This window comes from Phascolarctos cinereus, unplaced genomic scaffold (assembly GCF_003287225.1).
Source record: "Phascolarctos cinereus isolate Bilbo 61053 unplaced genomic scaffold, phaCin_HiC Scaffold_2;HRSCAF=192, whole genome shotgun sequence".
NCBI classification, from domain to species: Eukaryota; Metazoa; Chordata; class Mammalia; order Diprotodontia; family Phascolarctidae; genus Phascolarctos; species Phascolarctos cinereus.
The window spans coordinates 352593407-352618396 of NW_027555625.1; the positions used below are offsets into that span (position 1 = coordinate 352593407).

The window sequence follows — 24990 nt, forward strand, 5'->3', positions numbered from 1 at the left end:
ATGATAGCCTTTGAATATGTTAAGATAGAGAGAATATCACTCCCAAATCATTTCTTCTCCTGTTTCCCCTTTCCCCTTGGGATGCACTCACCCCCTACCGAGGCTGTGTCCTGATACTTACTATGTATCAGGTAGATTTCCAGTCTTTTTGACTATGCTTTGTACTCCTTTGATAGGAGGAAGATATAAGTGAACAAAAGTATTTTGAAGTACTCCCCTGTTCTTTCCCATTGCTCCCCCAGTGTTATTAGAAGACATTCAGATTGGCTAAGAGTGAGACCAGGATTAGGAGAATGGACCAATGAGCTTAGTCCAGACAATATTTAATAGGTGGATGAATTTCATATTTAGCTAGGGATGAGACCATTCTAGTCTGGGACCATGAAGGGAACAGATGATCCCAGGCCAAGAGAGAATCTGGACTTGTCTAGAAAACTTTAATGATTAGACTAGAAATCACAATGCCATTTAGTCTCAGGCTAGTGAATTTTATTGTATATACACATCTAATGACTTTCCCCTGGTGTGTTATTTCTGAATTTGCATGTTATTTTGCCCTGTATGAACAAGATCCGGAAAAGGTACTTGTAATGTCTAGAATATGCGGAATTGAGGAGGGAGGAAAAAGGGAGAAGCAGGGAGGGACAGGAAGAGGCGTCCAAAGGTGGATGCAGTAATATGTCAAAGGAGAAGCTAGAACTTGGATGCTACTAATTTCAGAGCCTGCAGGACCAAGCTAGCTCAGAGGCCAGAAAGGCCAAGGGGTTGGGCCCTTTGATGAGGGATCAAGGAAGGTTTAGAAAGTAGTGAAAGGCTGTGGCTGAGGTCCTCCGGACCAGCTCTGAGAAGAGGCAATGGTACTCTAGGAAGTTGACCGTGGGGTCAGCAAGTCCTAGGGCCAACCTAGGCCCAAGCCTGTTTGGCTTTGACTAATTTGTTAACTAGATGTACTCCACATGATCATAGAATCTTAGAGTGTCAGAGCTGGAAGAGACCTGATAACAAAGAACTCAGAATGTCAGAGTTGGAAGGGCCATTACAGACCATTATGGAAGAAGATGTGGAGGCTCAGAAAGGAAAGGTATCTTGGTCAAGGTCCCAGAGCAAAGGAGCAAAGGAACTAAAACCCAGGTTCTTCTACCTATCTGTCTGTCTAGGGTGCTGTACAATGCACCACGAAGCAGGAGATGATGGGAAGGTCCAGAATCCCTCAGCATCAATGCCTGATGGCTAAACCTATGTAAGTCTTAGGACTATAGATCTGGAGTTATAAGGGACTTTAGAAATGGCTCTAACTTAATATAACAACGATGTTCTTGGAAAGAAGAATACAAAACATTTTTTAAAACAAATCAAATTTTAAACATGATAAGAAAAGTGTTATTTTGAAGCCTGTGGCAAATTTCCTTCCTTTATTTATCTGCTTTGTAAATTTGGATTTTCCCACTGCTTTTTCTTAAATAAGTTTACCATGTATACAAGACTGTGATTAAAAGAGTAATTAATGTTTTCCCGACCAGGGTCATGAGCCACGTCCCTCTCCTCTCTGGGTTTCATGTCACTGTTCCCTCTTGGTTTTCCTACCTCTCTTTGCCTCCTCTGAAGGATCATCATCTGTGTCCCACCCTGGAAGCGTGGGTGGCTCTCAAGGCTCTGTCCTGGGCCCTCTTCTCTTCTCCCTCTGTACACACCCTCTAAGGGATCTCTTCCATTCTCAAAGATTTGTTGTTATCTCTAGGAAGATGACTCCCAGTTGTTTAGCTACCTAGAAGACCAAACCCACTAGATGGGCTGTGGGCACTTTAAAGGCCACTTGTCCTATGGAGAACTCATTGTCATCTTTCCTCCTCAGCCCACCTTCCCCGCTTTCCTAACTTTCCTCTTTGTGTGGAGGCCACCTTGGTCAGGCAGGTTTCAAAACCTCAGTCATCCTTGACTCTTCACCCTCCCTCACTTCCCGTGCAGAATCAATGGCCAAATCTTGCTTATTTTTAACTCCCCAACATTTCTCTCCTGCATATACCCATCCAGACACCACCCAATTCAAGGCTAGCCTCCTGATTGTTCTTCCTGCCTTGAGTCTCCAATCCATCCTTCACACAGCTGCCAAAGTGACATATTCCTAAAGCACAGCTCTGACCATGTCACCCCCTTGCTCAGAAGCTCCAGTAGCTTCCAGTTACCCCTAGGATACTGACTCCTCTGGTCAGCATTTAAAGCCCTTCACCGACTGGCTCTAGCCCATTTCTCTAGGCTTATTGCATGTTACTCTCTTTCCACACACTGCTTATGTTTCAGCCAAATGGCACTCTCTCATTTATAGGTCCCAGCATACAACATTCCATCTTTGCAGAATTAGTCCTTCATGTCTAGAATGCATGCCTTCCTCTACTCTGACTCTTAGAATCTCTAGCTCTCTCTTAAGCTCCCTCTGAATACCACCCTTCTATGGGAGGGCCTTTGCTGATCATACCTGCCTACCTACCAGAACATGTCTGAAGTTATTCAGAAACTTCCACATATATATTTTGTATGTATTTTTAGAATGTACTGAGTACAGAGCTTCTATATCTTTCTCTTGCCGGCACCCCTGACACAGAATGGGTGCTTAATAAATGCTGGTTGGTCTCCATTATAAATCTCCCTCATTCTGGGGAGTTAAGACCCACGAGGCTCAGTGCTACTGTGTTGTTAGAAGGACAAGCTTATAGAAGGAAAGGGCATGGCTCTGTGCTGTGGAGCACTTACCTGGGAACATTGAGGAGGAGGAGATAGAACTGGTCAGCACTGGCTAACTTGGCTTTCTCCTCTTGGAATGATTTCAGATTTTCTATCTGGTAAACACAGAAACCACAAAGGGATGAGGGCTCCTCACCCTAGGAAGACTCGGGCCCTGGTAGCCCAAAGTACTGGCAGCAGTTCCTCCTCTACGTCCCCACAAGCATTCCTGTACTTCAAGCCCTGTGTGTTCCAGGCAGTGTCCTCTGACTCCTCCCTACCCTTGCTGTGACTCCTACAGTTCTGGCTAAATAGCATACCCCGGTTCTGGATCACATTTTGCCCCCTTTTAATTTAATGTGTTACGTGTGTGCGTGTGTGTGTGTGTGTGTGTGTGTGTGTGTGTGTGTGATTTCCCTCTTAGATTGTATACTTCTTGAGGGCAAGGCTTTTTCTTTGTCTCCTCCAGACCATGCAATCTCAGTTCTTGGCTAGGATCTTTTCTTTCTCATTTGTCCCCATTGTGTGGACAAGCATAGGACTGAACAAATAGAGACTCTGAGAATGTTACTGGGCATACTGGGCATCTTCTTATTGAAAAGATAAAGTCAGGGCAGCTAGGTGGCATAGTGGATAGAGCTCCAACCTTGGAGTGAGGAGGATCTGAGTTCAAATCCAGCCTCAGACACTTGACACTTACTAGCTGTATGACCCTGGGCAAGTCACTTAACCCTCGATTGCCTCACCCCCCCAAAAAAAAGATAAAGTCAAGAATCCATTTCGCCAGCACAACTTACTTCATGCTTCTCGGGGAGCAGTTTGAGGAGCTGCTTCAGAACTTCAACATCAAACCTGGTCCTGTCCCCTCTCCGGATCATGTCTGTGATCTCCTCATTGGAGCTGTAGAAAGAGCAGTTAGGTGTGAGCTCAACACTCCACCCAACAGAGCCAAGACTGGCCCCACATGGGCCTCACTACTAAAGAAGTAATCAAGGGCAGAAAATATCTCACAGTCACAGAGAGATAGGCATAGCCTCTAAGTCGGAGGAGACCTCAGAATCCATCTGGGCCTAGAGTTGACTAGTTCAACCACAGATTATCCTCTCCCCTTGAATCCCTTGCTCCCCTGTCCTGTTGCCCCTCAAACCCTGTCTACCAAATGGGTTCCTGCACCACTGCTCCTACCTCTCCCGCTCCCTTATCATTATACACTGCTATCCTGGGAAGTAATTTGGAATTGTGCCCCCAAACTTACTAAAGGTTGCACACCCTTTGATGCAGCTATGCCCCAATTAGGCTTATACCCTGAAGAGATCAAAGAAAAGACCTACAGGTGCACAAATTTTTATAGTATCGTGTGTGTGTGTGTGTGTGTGTGGTGTGTGTGTGTGTGTGTGTGTGTGTGTGTGCGTGTGGTGGCAAAGAATTGGAAACTAAGGGGATTCCTATCAATTGGGGAATGGCTCAATAAATTATGGCACATATAACTGTGCTATAAGAAATAATGAAGGGGATGATTTCAGAGACACTTGGGAACCCTTATATGAATTTATACAGAATGAAGTGAGTAGAACCAGGAGAACAATTTATAGAATAACAACAAGACTTTGAAAGTCTTAAGAATTCTAATCTCTACAATAACCAATCAGATTTGAGAGGACCCACGATGAAACATGCTACCCATATCCTAAAAGAGAGGTGAATAGATTGAGACATATATTTTGTGGATGTTGCCAAAGTGGGATTTTGTTTTGCTTGACTATGTATATTTATTACAAGGATTTTGCTTTTCTTTTCTTTTTTTAAGTTGGAGGGGAGAATGAGGAGAGAAAAGTTTTTTGGTCATTGGAAAAAATAAATTAAATTTTTTAAAAAAACATTGTATGGTACTAGAGGAAGTTGCAGAACTGCATCTCTTTCCTCTCAAAAGATGTCCTTCATATTTAACTGAGAAAACTGAGGCCATCTGCTATGAACTCTCTCTTCTTCCCTACTCTCCTCCTGAAAACTCATCAGTGATACTCCCCATTTTCTCTTCCTTAGATCTAGTCTCTAAGAAAGAGATCAAAGGCTCATAGGATCATAGATTCAGAGTTGGAAAGGATCTTAGAGTTGATTCAATCCAATGCTCCTTATTTTACAGTTGAAGAAACTGAGGCAGATAGAGATTAAGTGACTTCCCCATGGTCACACAACTAGTAAGTATCTGGATTGAATTCATCTCTAGTGTTCTGTCCACTGAACCACCTACCCTCCTGTCTTCCTCCAGGAGTTTGCCTTTTGGGTCCTTCAAATTCTCATTCATTTTCTCTTGCTCCTCTCTCTTTCTCTCATCTAATTCTTCCTCTCACCCCATCCTCTAAGCATCATTTTATCCACTAGGTCCTTCCCCACTGGCTACAAATAGACTTGTACCTGGAAATATTAATCAGGGATTCTGTAGGAGAGACTCCTGTTCCAGAATTGTATTTTAATAGGTAGGTGTTTCAGGAAGACAAAGTTCTTCAAAGGAAAAGGAAATTGAAGGCTAATGGTGGCATTTCAGGTGCTGTGATAGGCCTATGGTGGAGACTTCCCACATGGGTGCTTTTGGTGACAAAATCTGGCCTGCCCTTGACTTCAACACTTACCATTTGAATTGCTTCAGAAAAATGTTCAGATTGAGACTTTTTTTGGCATCTAGAAACGTAATCTGGGAAAAGAAAACAAAGTCCAACCTTCAAAGGAGGGGCTCACATGAGAAACAGCATGAGGCAGTAGAAAAAGCCCTGGGCTGCATGATCATAGGCAAAGTCCCTTCCCTATTCTGTGCCTCAGTTTTCTGATCTATAAAACAGGAATAATAACCTTGTTCTATCTGCAGGGCTATTGAAAAAAAAACAAATCACTCTGTAAACTCTGAAGTACTTTCCAAATGGAAGCTATCCTACCCCAGGGAGTATATCCTTGACCAGTGCCCCCAGCCAAGTACCTCTTTGGGCTCCTTCTTGGCTGGGGCTGCCTCCTTCTCCTTGGGCTTCGTGGTTGGGAAACAGAAGAGCTGTTCGATGCTGGTATAATCAGGCTGCATGTCCTCGCTGCTCAGGCTACTCATTGATGCCCACATTGAGTGACTGTCTGGAAGATATGAGAGGAAGCAGAGTGTCGCTTGAAATAGTAGTGTGAGCAGAAAAGACAGCATGAAACATACCTTCCTCCCCTTGGCAGAAAGATGATGGAACAGAGGTACAGATCCATTCTCAGGCATGGTGAGTGTGTTGATATGTTTTGTCTGACTATACTTATTTGTTATAAGGAAACATTTCTACTTGTGGGGGACAAGAAGGGTGGGAGGATGGATTAATGAGGAAAAAGAAAAAAAAGTTATATTCACAGAAATTAATTTAACTCAATCATCATTAAAAAAATATAAATGGTTGCACTGGATACTCAATATTCAATCAATAAATCAATCCATAAACATTTATTAAGCACCTGCTATGTATCAGGTACTGTGCTAAGTGCTGGAGATACAAAAAGAGGCAAAAGACAGTCCTTGCCCTCAAGGAGCTTACAATCTAATGGAGGAGACGACATGCAAACAATTCTATACAAAGCAAGCTATATACAGGACAAATAGAAAATAAAAAGACAGTAAGCATTGGAAAACAGGAAGGGCTAGGGAAGGCTTTAAGTTATGAATAAAGCATTTGATGAAATGAAAGAAACAGTCCTACTTAACATGGGTGGGAATAACATATGCACCATGGAATTTCAGAGATAAAAGTGTCTGTCTAGTCCAAATCATAAATTTAAAAGGACACCATCAATATACCTAACAAGTGAGCATCCAGATTCTATTTGAAGACCTCTTCTAGTGAGATGGAACCAAATGTATGCTGGAGCCAGCTTGAAACAGCTGAGAGAGTTGGTAAATTTCCAGTGAGCATTTGTGACTTGGAATTTTCCAAACTCTACAGATCAAGGCTTGATTTATTGTTTTGTGGTCTGTCTAGACCAGAGGTTCTGAAAGTGGGAGATACTACCCCCTGGGGATGCTGGAACGATCCAGGGGGATGGTAGCAGCCTCTGGTGCAATTGTGGGGCATTGAATAAAAATAATGGGGCAGTGGAAGCATAATGAAAGAAGAGAAGATGATAAAATTTTGAAAACCATTTGCACATGTTTCATCTGTTGTGTAACAGAGTTATAGTCAGAGTGATTGCATTATTTTCCAAATAAACACACAAAATGCAAGTTATAACCAATCAGTGGTCAAGTCCTCTGACAAGTCTTAACAAGCAAGTGCTGGCAGGTGAGCGTGTCCTACGCTGTTGGGAGGTCCAGGACACATCATGCATCAGCAGGAATATGTGTGTGTTCGTGATTTTTTTTTTACAATACGATGCTATACGGTTACATGAGGCAATATTGTGTCATCAAAATTTCAATGCAGGAAAACCCCCACAAATTTACAATAAGTTATTAAATTTAAGATGCATCATTTTTTTAAAAAAATTATATTTTTTGGAAATGGTGCAAATTTCAAAAAAACTGTTAAAGGGTTAAACAAAGCAGATTTCCAGAGGGGCGCTGAGTAATTTTTGTTTTTGAAAAGGGAGCAGTGGGCCAAATAGGTTTGGGAACCTCTGGTCTAGACTTAAGAAAATGATGGAGAAAATGTTAACAATGCAGATTAAACTTAAAAGTGTGTCCTATATACATCTCCGCCTCTCCTTAGAGAGTTGGTAATTAAACATTTACCAGTATACCCCTGGAAGCAGCAGGTTTCCAGTGCCTTCTCTCTGTTAATTAGTTGCTATTTACTCTGCACATAGTTTGTTTGTATATATTTGTTTTCCTGTTGTCTCCCCCATTAGACTGTAAACTCCTTCAGGGCAGGGACTGTGTCTTTTGCTTCTTTTTGTATTCCCAATGCTTAGCACAGTGCCTGGTACGTAATAAGTACTTAATTCTCCCTCTCTCCCTCCGTCCCTCTTTTCCTCCCTCCCTTCCTTCTTTCATTCATTAGCTCTTAACAAAAATCTAGCTCAGTAAGGTCTAAGGTTCCAAGCTGGATCCTTTACAGCAGTGATATAGAAAGGTGGGCTACTAACCAGTATATAAGGATCCCTGCAGACTGCATACTGACTTATCTGTTATATTATTTTTATTTATTTTGTTAAATGGTTTCCAATTACATTTTAATCAGGCCACACTCTGGGAGTATTGTGGGCTGCATGTTTGACAACTCTTTCACAGGGAAGTCTATCAGAATGAGTTGGCTGCCCCAGAAAACTGGCTCTGGAACCAGGTTAGGGGACCCCAAAATCACAACACATAGGTCCTGTCCCAAAGAATTTTACCCAAGCCTTCTTTCAGCCAAAGACAAGGTTCATTAAAGATTGGGTTCCCTGAGCTCTATATCTTGGGCTCTTAGTTTGCTCTGTTTAAGCTGAAGCAGAAAGAGAGGCCTCCAGAGAGCCCTAAAGGCCTGGGCAGGAAAGGTTGAGTTAGCAAAGAGTCAGAAAGTAAGAAAACCCTAGGTAAGACTGGCTCTAGCTGTCCTTTCAGCCTAGGGTCTCATGTCCTCACATGTGGTACTTAGTTATGGAGCTAAAATTTCTGGACTGACCTACCAGGGAACCTGTGACCAAGAGGGAGACCAGCTGACATCTCTGCAATGGAGGGGAGATATATGTTCCAAAGGGAATAGGACAGGGGTGGATGGATGGAGGAGTAAGCTGTGTGGATCTAGAGGCAGAAGGGCCTATGATGGAGGCTTCAGACAGGACAGCCATGAGAGCAATGCTCTGTCTGTGAAGGTGATATGGAATAACGGAGACAAAACTGGTTTTAGAGTGAACAGACATAACTCTAATGCTCAAACACTGTGTAACTGGCCAAGTCATTTCTTCTTCTCTGAGCTTGTTTCCTCTGTAAAGATTTGCACTGCTACCTCACTTTTCCAATGACTGAGGGGAAAACGGTGGCCTTGGGGAAGGCACCTGTTTCACCTACAATTCAGGACATTTTTGGTTGCTGGCCTGGGGAGTGTGGCTATGGGTACCTCCTAAAGAGGGTGAGAGGGAAATGACTCTGATACAGAAAATGCAAAAGCAGACAGGGCTTTAGGGCAAGTTTGGGATGTGAGAAAACAGGGCACATCAAATCAAATGGTCCAAATGGGAGGCCTGCTGATCCTGAAAAGCTGTTTTTACAGCCGTGTTAGTGATAAACAGAGGTCTGGCCTGGGAAACTGGAAAAGCTGATCCATTTTAGCTTGATCAAATGACTTGACAAGTGTAGGACTAACCAGTTTGAACCTGGAGGTCTTAAAAAATTCCCACTCTAATGACATTCCTCTAGTGTGTTATTGCAAAATCTCTTTTCTCTTGTCAATAAACCCTAGAAAATACATAATTGTGGCTTGGATTGTGTGGAAATGGGGTTTAAAGTGAAAGATGGAGAAGTTGCCAGATGATGCAACCAGTTATTATGGGAGTTTTGGGGGAAGGGGAAAAGGTTACTGGAGAATAGGACTGAATATCTTTAAGTCCAGGATACCAAGCAAGTAGGCTAAGGGGCCAAGAAAGTCAGGGAGTTTCAGGCCTGCCTTGGAATGATGTTCAGAAAAAGCTTTAAAAAAAAAAAAGGACGGAAAGGTAAAAATCCTAGGGTGGAAGGCAAAAGACCTCTAGATGAACTCAAAGGAAAAGTTGTCTCAGGGAATTGATGTGAGCCACTGAGGCAACCATCTGGAGAAGTCCCCTTAGTCAATCCAGTCTCAAAGAAAGGAAAAAACAGTAACTAACCTAACCTGCATGGGGTAGGGCCTTAGGAAAAGATAGCCTGGCCTACACAGCACAGACCTAGAAATACTGCTCCTGTCATAGATGCGATGTAACAGTTTCTACTAATTCTTTGCATGACCTACACTGATTACTAAGTACAGACATCTAAGAATATCATCTTTCTGTAACTTCTGATGGCAATGATCTGGTCCCAAATTGCTATCATAAAGTCTTCCATTTCTAGAAATGAATTCACATGATTTAGTCCTATTGTTCGCAGAGTTCATGCAGGTGTCACTTTTAGTGTTGAGCTTAAATTCTAGGGGTGCTGGGACCCCAAAATCATGAAATGTGGGTCCTGCCCAAAAGAATTTGACCCAAGTCTTCTTTCAGCCAAAGACAAGGTTTATTAAAGATGAACCATATAGGCCAGACTCTTAAGGAATCTGAACTGGCATGAGGAAGTCTCAGACCCTAAATGGTGGCCAGGATCGATCTTAAAAACAGCCAAATAGTTTGGGGTGACCAGAGGAGGGCCCGGGAGGAGGATCTTGAAGCTGGGGTAACTGGGGGAGGAGTTTAGGGAGGATCTTGAAGCTAAGGTGACTGGAGAAAGGGTCCTAGGAGAATCCTAATCCGAGTGTCCTGGAGGTTGAATGGGGCATCTAGGAATAGACAATGGAGAGCTAGGCTTAATTAGGGTAACAAAGAACTGGGAGATTGGGCCTAGAAAGGAAAGTCCAGTGGAGTGGATTATAGCCTCAGGCAACCACTTGAGACTTCTCTGACCAAGTAAGTGAGTTCAAGGAAAGTTTAAGGGTTTTCTGGGGCCCATAGACAAATGGTACCCAAATTCTTTTTTGGGTGAGGATCAAAGGTCTTGGCTTGGGCCTGTACCCCATCATTAGGGGCCTTTCAATTCCATTCTTGGATCTTAACCATGTCACAGGTGCCATCTTGAAGTAAACTACTTTCAGTTACATTCAACAAATTCAGTGGTAGGTACCTGTTATCAGCCTTTACTATTGTTTGGTCAAGAGATTTCTGTGGGTCCCAAAAGTATTTCTGAAGGCTTCTGACCTGGTTTTTATGTGCTCTAGGAGTGTCTGTCAGTCTTTTTCCTTTTTTTTTGGCAAGGGAGTATTAATCTTTCTATAGCTTCTTCAGAACAATGAACTTTGAGTTTCATTAATCTTGTATGGGGTTTCCACTTAGTATACTTGCCAGATCTCCTGTGTACAATTTTACTGTGGATTGAGAACAGGATTTGGAGGCAGAAAATCTGGAAAATCTTGTCCCTTGCAATTACTAGCTGTGTGATTAGGAGCAAACCACTTCTCTTTCCTGAGTTTTATTTCCTGATCTCTAAACACAACAAAACTTGCAGTACTTATCCCACAGGATTGTTATGAGGCTGTAATGAAATCGTTCACATCTCTGCAAACTTTTTCGTCTTGGCATACCTTAAGATGCTCTGTAAATGTCAACTAATAGTCACCCTAACAACAGTAATAAGTTGTGCACCATTAATATGATGAACCTCCTCAGTGGAAGTTGGTAAAGTTCTTTCCTAGTAATTCATGGGCCACTGAGAAGCCTTTATTTGGCTTTTATCTGGCCCTCCTGCTCTCTAGTTTTGCAGAGAATCAGTAATCATCTTCTCCAATGTAACCGTTCTCTTGCTCATTAGATATAGGCTTGCCCATAGCTACACAGCTAGTAACTGCTCAGAGTGGGATCTGAACCCAGACCTTCTTGATTCCAAATCCAATATCCAAATCCACTGGGTCCTATTACCACTCCCTACTACTATGAATTATGTAGCTTGGCCACATGTTGTGTGGCTGTTGTCCAAGAACCAGCCTTAGGGCAGAAAGGTCCATCTCCAAGGGTTGGCTTGAGAGGAGGAATTTTTTCAACCACAGTTAACTCATGAAGCCATCCGCTAAGCTAAGGGTTCTTAACCTGGGGTCCATGAACCTTTTTTTTTTTAAGTATTTTGCTAACTATTCCAATAATGAGTTTCCTTTGTAATCTTATGTATTTATTTTATGCATTTAAAAACATTATTCTGGAAAGGAATCCATAGGCTTCATCAGATTGCCAAAGGGACTCATGGAATAGAAAAGGTTATTAATCCCAGGACTAAAGGATGGTGGAGATCAGTGTTGGTGAAAGGAGGACTCATACTGATGAAAATGATGGATCCTTCAAGTGTTGAAGTAAGTGTTGTAAACCAAAAGGGCTCTTGGGTATATCCTTCCCTAGGGGAGGGTGATGTAAACCAGGGATGCAATCTAGGAAAGCAGGTGGAGCCTTGCAGAGATGTGGCTGGGATGATGGCCTGTTCTGCCTCCCAGCAGCTGGTGCGAAGACAACAGTGAAACTAAGGCCAAGGGGAAAGAGAAAGAAGGGGTTTTTGATCCCTACCCCCAACTTCTGCAGCTATGGGGGACCAGCTGAGGACAGATCAAATCATGCAGATGAAAAAAGAGGAAAAATTGTAGATGAGATGAATCTGGGTAGTATCCTTCCTCCCTGCCTGCTGCTCTGGCTGAGTCATAGGAGCAGAGGACTTGAGAGTCAGAAGAGCCCTAAAATGGGGAAACTGAGGCCCAGAGCAGAGAGAGGATTTGTCTAGGCCTTCTGACCCCAAATCCACTATTTTTTCCAATAGAGCACTGTACATCTTTGCAATATCTGGTTTCTCTCATGACTTGCTCTTCCACAAACTACTCCCTAGCTGCCCAGGAAGAAGTTGCCCTGATACTAGACATACCTCTTACCACATTGGAAGGCAGTTTCTGCCAGTTCAGCTTTTTCATCCTCAGAGTAGGAGGGTTCACTTTCCTGTGGTCTGGAACTCTTGCAAAACCCAGACCACGGTCCACCTGGGCCACCACTATTTCTTCAGTGCCATTCATTGGAGGGGGAGGGATGCCACCCAGGCCAGGCAGAGGCGGAGGGGGAGGGATGCCACCCAGGCCAGGCAGAGGCGGAGGGGGAGGGATGCCACCCAGGCCAGGCAGAGGGGGAGGGGGAGGAATGCCACCCAGGCCAGGCAGAGGGGGAGGAGGAGGAATAGTAGAGGAAATCCTTGCCATGCCAGGCAGAGGAGGAGGAGGGGGAGGAGGAGGAGCAGGAGGAGGGACACAGGTTTTACTGGACATAGGAGTGGCTGGAGGGGGGGCCCAGGCAAAGTTGGGCAGAGGTGGAGGGGGAGGCGGTGGGGGCATATCAAGGAGGGGGGTTACAGCTGCCACTGGAGAGGGGGGTGTGGCTCTGGGGTGGCAGAGGCTGTGGGCAGATGGATGGCTTTAACAGTCTCTATACTGCCATTGTCTGATGATGGCCCAGAGGCATCTTCCTTCAGGCTCTTCTTTGGTGATGGTTCCACTATGTCCAAGCTAACTTGGATACACTTATGGGCTGTCTTGACCTTGCTACAGATCTTGGGGCTCTGCTGAGGCCGCATCTTCATGGACAGGAGTCTCTCCACTATTTCTTCAATGCTGCTCTCTTGGACTGCAGGGAAGGGACAAAGATGGAATAAAATTAGGGAGATAAGTATGATGGGAGATGGGAGGGGGCAGAGAAATGGTAGAAAAGGAAAGAACAATGAGTGCCAGAAAGGGATGGACAGTCCCCACAAGAGCTGGACTGGGGTGGGGTGGGGGGCAAGTAAACCTTTTGACCTTTTGTAAACAGGAGATCAAAGAGGAATAAAGTTCCTTTTTTCTTTTTTACCTTAAAATATTTTTTTAATTAATTAATTAAAAAAATTTTTTTTGTTTTTTTTTGGGGGGGGCAGGCAAGGAGGTTAAGTGACTTGCCCAAGGTCACACAGCTAGTAAGTGTTATGCGTCTGAGGCCGGATTTGAACTCAGGTTCTCCTGAATCCAGGGCCAGTGCTCTATCCACTGTGCCACCTAGCTGCCCCTTAAGTTAATTTATTTATTTTTAGTTTTCAACATTCACTTCCAGAAGATTATGAGTTCCAAATTTTCTCTCCAACTCTCCCCTCACCCCACTCCAAGACAGTATGCATTCTGCATACCCCTTCCCCCAATCTGCCCTCACTTCTATCACTCCCCTTCTGTTATCCACTTCCCCTTCTACTTGAGGAATAAAGTTCTAAAGTCGACAGCCTAGAGAAGAAAAGACATATGTGGACATATAGGATCATAAATTTAAAGCCAGGAGGGATCATAAGAGAGTATTAGTTTAAACTCCCTCATTTTACAGATGAAGAAACCTGAAGTACAGAAGTAAAATGATTTGTCCAAGGTCACACAGTTAGGAAGTGACCGAGCTGGGCTTCTGACTCCAAATTCAGTACTCTTTCCACTAAATCATGTTTTAAAACCCTCCTCCCCTCACCCCCAATTATTATCTTCAAGTATGAAAAGACTGGCATAAAGATGGAATTAGATTTGTTCTACTTGTCCCAGAGATCAGAATTAGGGGGTGACCATGAACCTGGATTGGATACATTTTTCTAAAAAGACTTCTTAACTGATTAGCGCTATCCAGAGGTATAATGTATGGGTAGCCTGGGAGATAGTGAATCACTGGAGGGGTACAAGCAGCCAGTGACCCTGTCAGGGAGGCTGTAGAGGGGGCTCTTGATCTGCACGGGTAGGATTTGATAGGTAGGACTAGAAATTTCTGAAGCTTTCTTTTTTTCTCCCCCGAATTGGAGAGGTTGATTCCATTTAAATGAAGTAGAACCGAAGTCTAGAAATGGGCAGAGAGGCTAAGTGGTTAGCAGCTCAAAAGTGGAAAAATGGGATTTCATTGGAAAAAAAAAAAGCCCATCCTTCCTAGACTGGGGCAAAGCTAAGATCAAAGTCTCTAAGGCCACATAGAAGATGCAATTAGGGAAATCAAAGTGAACACTAATGGAGAATCATTGTGGCTCAGTAGGAGTATGGGAAATTAGTCAGAAGGGGTTTAAATCCCGACTTGACCACTTGCTACCCTTTTGCCTCTGGGCATATTCCTTCTTCTCCCTCTCTAGGCCTCCATTTCTTCTGTAAAATGATGGGTCAAGAAAGATTAAAGAAACAGGAAAAGGTCCCACATGTACCAAAATATTTATAGTGGCTCTCTATGGCGGCAAAAATGGAAACTAAGGGGCTGGCTATCTAACAATTGGGGAAGGTCTTAACAAAATATGAGATATGAATGTACTGGAATATTATGGCACCCTAAGAAGTGGGGGGACAAGAGAGGAAGAGCAACACGCATTTATTAAGTGCCTACTGGGTGCCAGGCACTGTGCTGTATACTTTTCAAATATCATCTCACTTGCCATGACAAAAGGGACCGTTTCAGAGGAACTGGGAAGAGACAGACTTGTATGAATTAAAGCAGAATAAAGTGAGCTGAAGCAGAACAATTTATCCAGGAAAAGAAGACCATCAAGATAAACAACTGCGAAAGATTCAAGAATACAGAACAATGCAGGGACCAACCACAATTCTAGCAGACAGAGCGTGGAGCCGCCTGCCTCCTGAGAGATGGGGGGCCTATTCAAGATACATATTTGCAGGAATTTGTTTTGCTTGACTGTGTGAGGGGTTTTTTTTCTTTTTTCCCAAAGGGTGGGAGAAAATAAATGCCTGTTAATTGACATAAATGGAACTTTAAAAAAACCAAGGGGCCTTCCAGCTCTAAAATCCTCCGATCCTGGCTGTGTGTCCTGCTTGCACATTCTCAGGGCCTCCCAAGCCTCTGTCAGCAGGGAGCTCCAGGGCAGAGGGTTTAACTTGCCCTGTGGCCCATGACTCTCCCCAGCTGGGAGCTCCTTAAGGCTCTTGATTTCAGGGGCCTGAGTCACCAGAAGGGAATGTTCTAGGATGGACACTTGGCTCCAAAAGGCTGGCCTGTGACCTTGGGTGAGTCCCTTCCCTTCTCTTAAACTCATTTTCCTCTGTAAAGTGAGCCGGTTGGACCAGACGATCCCTAAGAACCCATAAACTTTTATGTTCTTATCCACTGGTTCTGATTTCTGTTCCTACAGTGCCTGCTTAAACTCACATTTTTCTAGGGGCCTCATCTTGAAGGTCCTGGTCTTTTCCAGCTCTAAATCTTGTTATTTTAAGGCAGACTCATCCACTAAATCCTGGAGAACAGAACAAAGAGTCATCCTGCCTCACCTAGCAAGAACTGAATCTGGGGACTGATTCTCCCCAAGTTAAGATCATAAAGCAGGTCACTGCTTTATGGGAGTTTGAGGGTCCTGAAGGGCTGTCCTTCACCTGGTTTTCTGCCCCCATTCTCTTCCAAAGGGCTTATTTAAAGGCTAGACTGTAGTTGGCATAACATGGGACTGGTTTATGATCCTTATAAGCTGAGGTTCTGAATCTGAGAACTAGGAGATCAGGCTTGGAATCCTGGCTCTCTGGTTTACAAGGTAGGTGACTGTGGACAAGTCCTGCCTCTCTGAGCCTTGATTTCCCTTTCTATAGAATAAGGAATGTGAAATGGATCATATTCCTTTCAACTCTAAAAAAGTCTATGACTCAGTTCTATAGGTACTGAATGACCCAGTGAGACACATGGGACAAGGACTTTGTCACCTACTGGCTGTGACCTTGAACAAATTAGTTGTTTTTTCAAGGCCTTGGTTTTCTCATCTTTAAAATGAGGAGCTTGAACCCTAAAGTCTCTTTTGAGCTCTAATGTGTGGGCATGTACTCTGCCAGCCCCTTCATTCCAGACCTACTAAGTCTGTGGGGAAGGTCCAGGATGGCAATAAGGCAGGCTAGCCAGGGCAAGGGAGTTCTGCAAATATTCCCACCATGCCCCATTCTTTTTTTTTTTTGAAGGCAATTGGGATTAAGTGACTTGCCCAGGGTCACACGTTTGTAAGTGTCAAATGTTTGGTCTGAGGCCCGAATTGAACTCAGGTCCTCCTGACTCCACTGAGTCATCATGCCCCATTCTAAGAGTCAGTCTCATCACTCCCCCGATAACCTGCGCTCCCAGAGGGCAGGAACCATGTTTTCCTCACTTACACAGATCAGATTATATGTAAAGTTTTTGGCTCAGCCCAAAAAGCAAACTCCACAAGTACAGTGTGGAGGAGGCACAGAATACCTGTGAAAAAGAGCTGGAGGTTTTAGTGGACTGCAAGCTATAGGAGTCAACAGTATTCCAAACAGTAGATAGGAACTTAGGCTGTATTAAGTGAGGCAGTGTGTCCTGAATACAAAAGTCATCTTACTATCCTCCAGCTCTGGTCAGGGCACACATGGAGGACTGTGTTCAGCTAGGTGGTGCAGTGAATAGAGTGTTGGCCTGGAGTCAGGAAGACCAGAATTCAGATTTGACCTCAGACATTTGCTAGCTGTGTGACCCTGGGCAAATTACTTAACCTTGTTTGCCTCAGTTTCCTTATTTGGAAAATGAGTCAGAGAAGAAAATAGCAAACCACTCCAGTATCTCTGCCAAAAAAACACCAAAATGAAGAATCAGACGGGATTAAAAATGACTGAAAATCTCCCTCTCCCTCCCTTTCTCTCTCTGTCTCTGTCTCTGTCTCTCTCTCTCTGTTCAGTTCCTGTGCCATATCTTCCTATGCCCACAGGAGGGCAACGAGAGGATGAGGTGACTAGAGAACATGCCATGAGGGTCAGGTGAAGAAATCGAGGATGTTTAGCCTGGAGAATATGAGGGATGGGGTCATAATCACTGCTTCCAAGCACTAGTAAAAGGAGGACCGGACATGTTTTGCTTGATCCAAGAAAGCAGAAGTGAGTGGAAGTTGCCAGATGTCAGCTCAATCTGAGTAAAAAGTTACCATCAGAACCACCCTGTCTCCACAGCAGAATGGGTGACCTTAGGAAAATGTGATCGCTAGAGGACCAATTTGGGGGGATGCTGAAGATGGGACTCCTGTTCAGGTCTGGGTGAGGCTAGATGCCCTCTGAGCAGGCTTGGGGACTCCTGCAAGTTTGGGAACCAGGGGTGGGGGGTGAGGATGGCCATAGGAAAGGGTTAGGGCTGAGATCTCTCCTCTCCTTCCTTGGACTAAAATGAGTTAGAAGGGAGCTTAGAGATCAGTTTATTTCACCCCATTCTCTCAGCCTCTCCTGAGAGCTTTCCTTTTCCTCTCAGAAACATTACACTGTGTGCCTCAATATCTCCTAGAGACAGGCTAGAACCTCAAGGGAGTACTGTGGCTAGGCAGAGTGCTAGGTATGGGTGCTAAGAAGGAATAAGTACTGGGATAAATGGCTGGCTTTATAGGATATCAGAGCAGACAAAGAACGTCAAAGCTGGAATAGTATAATAGAGTCGGGTGGGGATATGGAATTGAGAAGATATTGGTGTTTGTGTCCCAGTTCTGCCTCTTGTCAGCCCTATGATTCTGGGAAAATCAACCCCACAATTACAGTTTCTTCAGTTATAAAATAGAGATAACATTTGTACTACGTACACCTCACAGAGTTGTTGTGAGGAAAGCACTTTCTAACCCTTAAACTGTAGATATGTGAGTTATTATTGCTATTATTTTTATTATCTTATCCAACCTTCTTATTTTACCAAAGAGGTAAGTGAATACCAGGAGGGCAGTGGCTTGCCCTGGGTCACAGAGAAAGTTAGTGCCAGAATGGGATTTAAGAATCTAGGTTTCTTCAAGACTTGACCTTGTGTAAGCACTAGGTCGCCTATCCAGTATGATGGGGGGGGGGGAGGTCATCAAAGTGGCCCCTGGCCCAAAGAGTTCTCTCCCACTTACCTGGAAAGGTGAATGAAACTCCACCATTAGCACCTCCTTTATAGAATCACAGAAGCTCAGGTCTTGGGAATGACCTTGGAAGTAATTTTTTCTATGGGTTCAGAATTGCCCTCTCAACCTGTTTGTTGTCCTGAGGGCAGTTTCCTAGTGTAGAGATTGCATTGCCAGTCATTTACACCTTAGTGTAGCTGCAATGATCAGATCTCTTCTGAAACAGGATTTAAAGCAGTAAGAATTTGAGTGGGAAGAGGGCTAGGCAAGGTTCGGAGCAGGCCCTTGGAAAGGGAGAAGGTGGGAGGGAGGCCACACTGTACAATGTTGTATGAGACAAAACCTGAGGATGGAGAAGGTAATCTGGGGTCAATCCTCACCATCACTGGCTAAGAGCACAGCTCTGTTCACCATGATCTCCAGGGCTTCCCACAGCAGCAAGCTCGAGTGGTGGGTGGGTTCCAGGTGCAGGAGACCTTGCAGGACAGAGAGGAGTTGGACTGAGATGGGGGAGCAGCTCACCTGGAAGCCAAGAGAAGGACCTGTGGTCAGAATCATCCCCAGTCCCCTTCTCATGATTCCTCCTCCCCACCTCCTCACGATGTGCCCCAGCCCGGGGCCAACCAGGCCTGTTCCTTAGGCCATGTCCAAGGGCTAATGGTTCAGAGGTTCGGATCACCCTGTTCTACCTTTGCCTCAGTGTCTCCCCAAGTCAAGCCCTGACCAAGGCTATAGAATCCTAGAATCTTAGAGCTGAAAGGGACCTCAGAAATCTCTTATCCAACCTGTCCCCTAAGAGCAGGCATGTCCTCTGTAATCCTGACAGGATCACCTAACCTCTGCTTAAACACTGATTGTGACAGGGAACTCATTACCTCACTAAATAGTCTATTTTATTGTTAGGCATCTGTAAATAGAAAAAAATTTCCCCTCATATTGAACTTAAATTTGTCTGCTTTTAATTTCCCCATCTCACTCCTAGGTCTGCCCCCTAGGACCAAGAAAAACAAATCTTTCTTCCAGTTGTCAGCCCTTCTGATCTGAAGGTCTTTCTTTGTATCCCCAGTACAGAGCCTGGGATATAGTATATGTTTATTAAACACTTATTGACTAATGGTGATGAACAGTGTGGTTCAGTAGAACACTTACTGCGAAAGAGTTGAATTTGATCACCAGACTGCCATTAACAAGCTGTGTGACCTTACCCAAGTCCCTTTTCCTCTCTAGTTTCTTCATGCATGAAATAAGTTTTTTGGGTTAAATAATCTTTAAGGCCTCTCTTGGCCCTAACATCCATCCTATGTTCTAAGATTCCTTCAATGAATCTTTCATCTCCCAAAGGCCTTCTTTTCCAGGCTCAAAGTCCCTAGCTGATCCTCTTATGTCCTAGTATTTATTTCTCTTCCTGTGTCAGTTCTCCTCTAAGATATACTCCACTTTGTCCAAGGCCTTCTTAAAATGTAGTGACCAGAACTGGTTACCATTTACACAATTTGCCCATTCTCTGGCTATGGTATGACCAGAGTAGCAGGCATTGAGGATATTATCTCCCTTATTCTGGACATTAAATTTGTACCAATTCACTCTTTTCCCACATTTCACCACCATCTCACTCAAAGGCCATTCCCAAGATTTAGAGCTGAAGGGACCTTCTAGATTATTTCATCCTGTCCTCTCTTCCCTTCCCTTCCCTTCCAGTTTTATAAGTGAGGTTATTGAAGCTCAGGGAAGCTGACTTGTCCAAAGTCACACAAACTCAGGGTTGGGATTTGAATACTGGTCTTCTAACTCTGCGATACCTGGGTGGTATAGTGGATAGAGTACCAAGCCTGAAGTCAGAAAGACTCATCTTCCTGAGTTCAAATCTAGCCTCAGACACTTACTAGCTATGTGACTCTGGGCAAATCACTTAACCCTGTTTGCCTCAGTTTCCTCATCTGTAAAGTAAGCTGGAGAAGGAAATGGCAAACTACTTCAGTATCTCTGCCAAGAAAACCCCAAATGGAGTCACGAAGAGTTGGATATGACTGAAAAATGACTGAACCTCTAATTCTATATGGAGTATTCCTTCCCTTTCCCCTACACTAATTCCCCTTTATCTTTAGCTATAGCTCATTATCCAGAGCAAAGGCTGCCTCCTTCCCTTGGATTTCCCCTGACCTTATTAAACAGAGTGGAGAAGACTTCCTGGTGATTGCTCATGTCAATCCCATCGCAGACTCTGAGCAGCTCCTCATCATCCTCAGACTTGGCCTCCTCAAAGGTCTCACACTGGATCAGGAGGTCCACATCTTCAATGTCTCTGCAGCAGGAGGAAGAGTAGGAAGTAGAACTGAGGTGGGGGGGTAGGTATGTGGTGGGGGGGGGGGAGGAGGGAGGAGGAGAGGGAGAGATCTCTGCTGCCCACCTCTAACCCATCCGCCCAAGGACAGGCACTACCACTACTCTGAGCAACCGTTCCTTCCCAGCAGCCAAGAAGGTCCTAGTATCAGTAACTTCACACATGTGTCATACAGGGGTGAGAAAAAGCGGCTGGTCCAGGTTCGGAGCGTTGCGGGACAGCCTGCTGCCAATTTACTGCTACCTAGGCACTCAGTAGCCAGTGAGAACAATCAGCTCTCATATACATAGGAATAAAGGAGATGCGGCCTCTCCCAGGGAGATACTGACGCAAACAAGGCCACGGAGGGGCTGAGTCCCAAAGCCCACAAAAATCTAGGTTTGATGTCTTGCTTCTGTGAGGGTCACAGGACATTTGTGTGGTCATTTGTGTGCATTCTTTCCATGCTGTGAGGTTACACGTTTCTATCTTTTGAGTCCCCAGGGCTGTACATGGAGGACGTGCTAAATAAATGTTTGTTGAATCAAATTGGATCCCGCTTCTATTTCCGAGTGAAACTCTGAGGGCTAGGTCTATGTCCTCCCAGTCTCTTTCCCTTGCCTCTTGACCTTTGCATAATAGATGTTCAAGAAAGACCAACTTTCTTGGTCTCTGGGATTGTTTTGAGTTGGACTCCTGTCTTTTTCAAACACAATCTTTCAAATGTTGATCACTAGAAGCCTACATGGGTCTATCAAGCACAGGTCATAGTAGAGTAACCTTATTGCCTTTTTTAACTTAGACTGGTAGACCAGGGAACACTCTAGGCATAGAATATCTAATGTTGGCAAAGCATTTCCCAAAGTCTCTCATCAAGGGGACAAAATAGGGGCAGCTAGGTGGTGCAGTAGATAGAGCACTGGCCGTACAGTCAGGAGGACCTGAGTTCAAATCTGGCCTCAGACACTTGATACTTACCAGCTGTGCGACCCTGGGCAAGTCACTTAACCCCAATTGCCTCACAAAGGCAAACAATATAAAGAGAGATCATCTAGATGGTAATATGGTCATATGGATTTGAACCTGGTTGATCAACAAGAACCAAAGAGTTATGATGAATGATCTAACATCAAACTAGAAAGAGGTCAGTCAGGGAGTCAACAGAGTCCCTTGGCCCTGTGCTATGCTGTTGTCAGTATCCCAGATCTATAGCATTTTCCAATTATACAAAGCAGGGAGAGATTTCTAACACGTTGAATGATAGCATCGAACCCCAAAGCTATAATGATGGGTCAAATCTAATAAGATTACATTTAACAAGGGACAACGTCAATGAATTCCTACTCCTGGATTACAAAAAAGATCAGTGCTAATAATAGGATGGAGGAGGCCAGGCTAGACTACTATTTGTATGAAAAAAAGATCTGGGAGTTTTAATGGACTGCAAGCTTAACAGCATGACATGACATTTATCTGAGGCTGTGTGAATAGAGGAACAGTGTGTCCAAGGTAAAGGAGTGATCATTTTGCTGTACCTTACCCTCATCATCCTATATCTACTCTACAGAGTTCAGTTAGGACGAAGATAAACCAAAGTGGGCTTGGAGGTGAATGAAGGCAACCAGGATGAGGAAGAAAATGGTGCCCAAGATGAATGAGACCCAACTGAAGGAACTGAGAACATTTAGCCTGGGGAAGAGAAGGCTTAGAGAGCTGTCTTCAAGTGTTTGGAGGCTGTCTGGTGCTTCTTCAGATCAGCTCCACAGGGCACAGCTGAGAATCCCAGACAAAAGCTGCATCAGGAGGCAGGTTTCAGTTTGATGGAAGGAAAAATGTCCTCTCAGTAAGAGCCACTCAAAAGTAGAGTGCCTTGGGTTATAAACCCTGAATTTCAAGGAACAGCTGGATCACAGGATTACAGATTCAGAGCTGTGAGGAACCCTACAGGCCACGAAGTCCAGTCCTTCAATTTTTAAACAGCTGGGACTCCACACCATACTCCTATCCTTTGCTCCAATGGGAGGAGGAAGGTTTGCTGCCTCGAAGGCTCAGGGATGTTAAATGACTTGTCCAGAGCTGCACAGTGGGTAACTAGCTGAGGCAGGATTCAAACTTGGGTCTTCTTTGCTAGTTCCTTCCCTCTGGTGATCACCCCCAATTTATCCCATTTGCATCTTGTTTGGACATACTTATTTGCTTATCATCTCCCTCATTTGACTGTGACCTCTTTGAGGGCAGGGAGTGTTCCCCGCCCCCTTCTTTGCATCCCCAGAGTTTAACATAGTTCTGGGAACATATTAATAGACTTTTTTTTTAAGGCAATTGGGGTTAAGTGACTTGCCCAGGGTCACACAGCTACTAAGTGTCAAGTGTTTGGTCTGAGGCTGGATTTGAACTCAGGTCCTCTTGACTTCAGGGCCAGTGCTCTATCCACTGTGCCACCTAGCTGCCCCCTATTAATAGACATTTAAAAGATGTTGGTTGACTTCATGACTTCAAAGGCAGGGCTCTATCCAGAGTGCCACCTACTTGCCTAAGGAAACATGGTGAAATGCCACTGAGTAAGTGGCACTGTTATATCTGTATGTGACTAAAAGTCACTAGAAGCTCTTCTGGCCTTCTCCAGAGGAGTACTAACTTTCTTTCTTTCCCACGTGACTACCGGTAGGCAGGGGTATGCTGCAGTCAGTTCCAAAGGGCTCACGAGACCCAACGGTTAAATTTTCAGTTTAGACATTTAGACCTTGGAAAGTGGCAGGTGCCATAAATCAGTGCTTGATTTATCATTGTGATTGTCTAGATGCAAGGAAGTGACAGATAACTTGTTACTAATACAGATTAAGCTTTAAAAATGTGTCATCAGTGCATCCCTCCTTCCTCCAAGCTGGGTTGTTAAATATTTACCCACACACCCTTGCTTGAAGAGGACAATAGAGGGATTTTATGAGGTGGCACAGAAACCTCTGAGGCCATTTCCAAGAGCTTCTGACTCCATTCCAGTGAAGCCAAGTGAGAGGGACCCTATAACTAGGTGATTAAGACTATGACTAATCCATACAGTAACTCAGTTCAGATGGGGAGTCTGCAGTGCCACGATCTCAAGACTGAGTCATCACTAAGGAGAGTGGCAGAAGATGGACAGGCATGGATGGGCTGTGAACCTACATGGCTAGAGGGAACATTCACAAGGATTAAGTCACAGATCCTTCTAAGATGACATTTACTGTTCTACTCCCCCATCCCGTGAGTTCAGCATATAATGGTTGGCTCGAGGTATAGCACAAGCAAGAGAGTACTGGAGATGGCCCCTACCATCTCTTAGAGCCAAATCTTAAATTTTAAGTATGAGCATTTGCACCTTGGAAATGAGCAAATGTTACAAATCAAGATTTGATTTCTCTTATTTTTTTGTGGGGAGGGGTGTTAGGCAATGGGGTTAAGTGACTTGCCCAAGGTCATACAGCTAGTAAGTGTTATGTGTCTGAGGCCAGATTTGAACTCGGGTCCTCCTGACTCCAAGGCTGGTGCTCTATCCTAGCTGCCCCTGGGATTTGATTTCTCAAGGCAGCTAGGTGGCCAGTGCATAAAGTACTGGGCCCAAAACCTGAGTTTGAATCTGGCCTCAGACGCTTACTGGCCATGTGCCTTTGAGCAAGTCGTTTTTACTGCTTTTTGCCTCAATTTCCTCAACTGTAAAACGTGGGCAGTAATAGCATCTACCTCCTAAGGTTGTTCTGAGGATCAAATAAAATAATATTTGTAAAGTGCTAAGCACAGTGCCTGGCACATACCAAGCTCTATATAAATGATAGCTATTATTACTGTTGCTGTTTTATTGATTGTCTAGACTTAAGAAAGTGGTGGAGAACGCGTTAATAATGCAGATTAAAATTAAAAATGTGTTGGAGAGCCAGTTGTTAAACATTTGCTACTAAACCCCTGAATGAGGGATTCTAGTTATGATTAAGAAAATACTTCCTAATAGCACGGATTGTTCTGAATGATGACCACAGGTAGTGTGGTACAGCAGAAAAAAGGCTGCATTTTACAGTCCGAGGACCTGGGTTGAAGTTCAGGTTCTACTACTTATTAGCATGTATGTGACCTCAGGCATGTCACTTCCTTCTCTAGTTCTCAGTTTCCTCATTTATAAAAAGAGAGGGCTGGATTTGCCCCGCCAAGATCTCTTTCTTTATATTTCAGTTCTAAATGTCTGATCCTATTATTCCTGACTCGTGATGGGATACAAGGCTGAGAGTGCCAGGATGCCCCCTGCTGGAGAGACAAGGAAGAACTGTACAAAGACTTTCCTCGGGGTACCCAGCCTGAGAAGGGTTTTGCATCGGTAGCTGTTTTGGAAGGGGGTGGATGGGAAGGGGATGGGGCAGGAAGAAAGCCTGGAGGGCATTTGGGGACACACACTTAAATATGAAAGTGA

The 24990-nt window shown here is 44.3% G+C and overlaps 2 protein-coding genes and 1 non-coding gene across 3 annotated transcripts in view; all 3 read right to left on the reverse strand.

Annotated features, from left to right (window-relative positions):
- The window catches only part of LOC110203045 (inverted formin-2-like), a 29999-nt gene extending 17271 nt beyond the window's left edge, over positions 1–12728 (reverse strand). The window contains exons 1-5 of the mRNA XM_078150385.1: positions 12272–12728; positions 5690–5835; positions 5349–5410; positions 3516–3618; positions 2749–2834 (exon numbers count right to left, since the gene is read on the reverse strand). Of these exons, the coding sequence (XP_078006511.1) occupies positions 2749–2834; positions 3516–3618; positions 5349–5410; positions 5690–5835; positions 12272–12728 (854 nt within the window). The remainder of the gene's footprint in view (positions 1–2748; positions 2835–3515; positions 3619–5348; positions 5411–5689; positions 5836–12271) is intronic.
- Positions 12729–12742: 14 nt separating this feature from the next.
- LOC110203046 (inverted formin-2-like) overlaps positions 12743–24990 on the reverse strand; it is a 62177-nt gene continuing 49929 nt past the window's right edge. Inside the window, exons 6-8 of the mRNA XM_020979471.2 lie at positions 20393–20534; positions 18613–18754; positions 12743–13017 (exon numbers count right to left, since the gene is read on the reverse strand). Coding sequence (XP_020835130.1) covers positions 12743–13017; positions 18613–18754; positions 20393–20534 — 559 coding nt within the window. The remainder of the gene's footprint in view (positions 13018–18612; positions 18755–20392; positions 20535–24990) is intronic.
- Positions 23090–23211, reverse strand: LOC144456089 (U6atac minor spliceosomal RNA). Its single transcript, XR_013484992.1, has one exon. It is a non-coding gene; the product is annotated as a U6atac minor spliceosomal RNA (small nuclear RNA).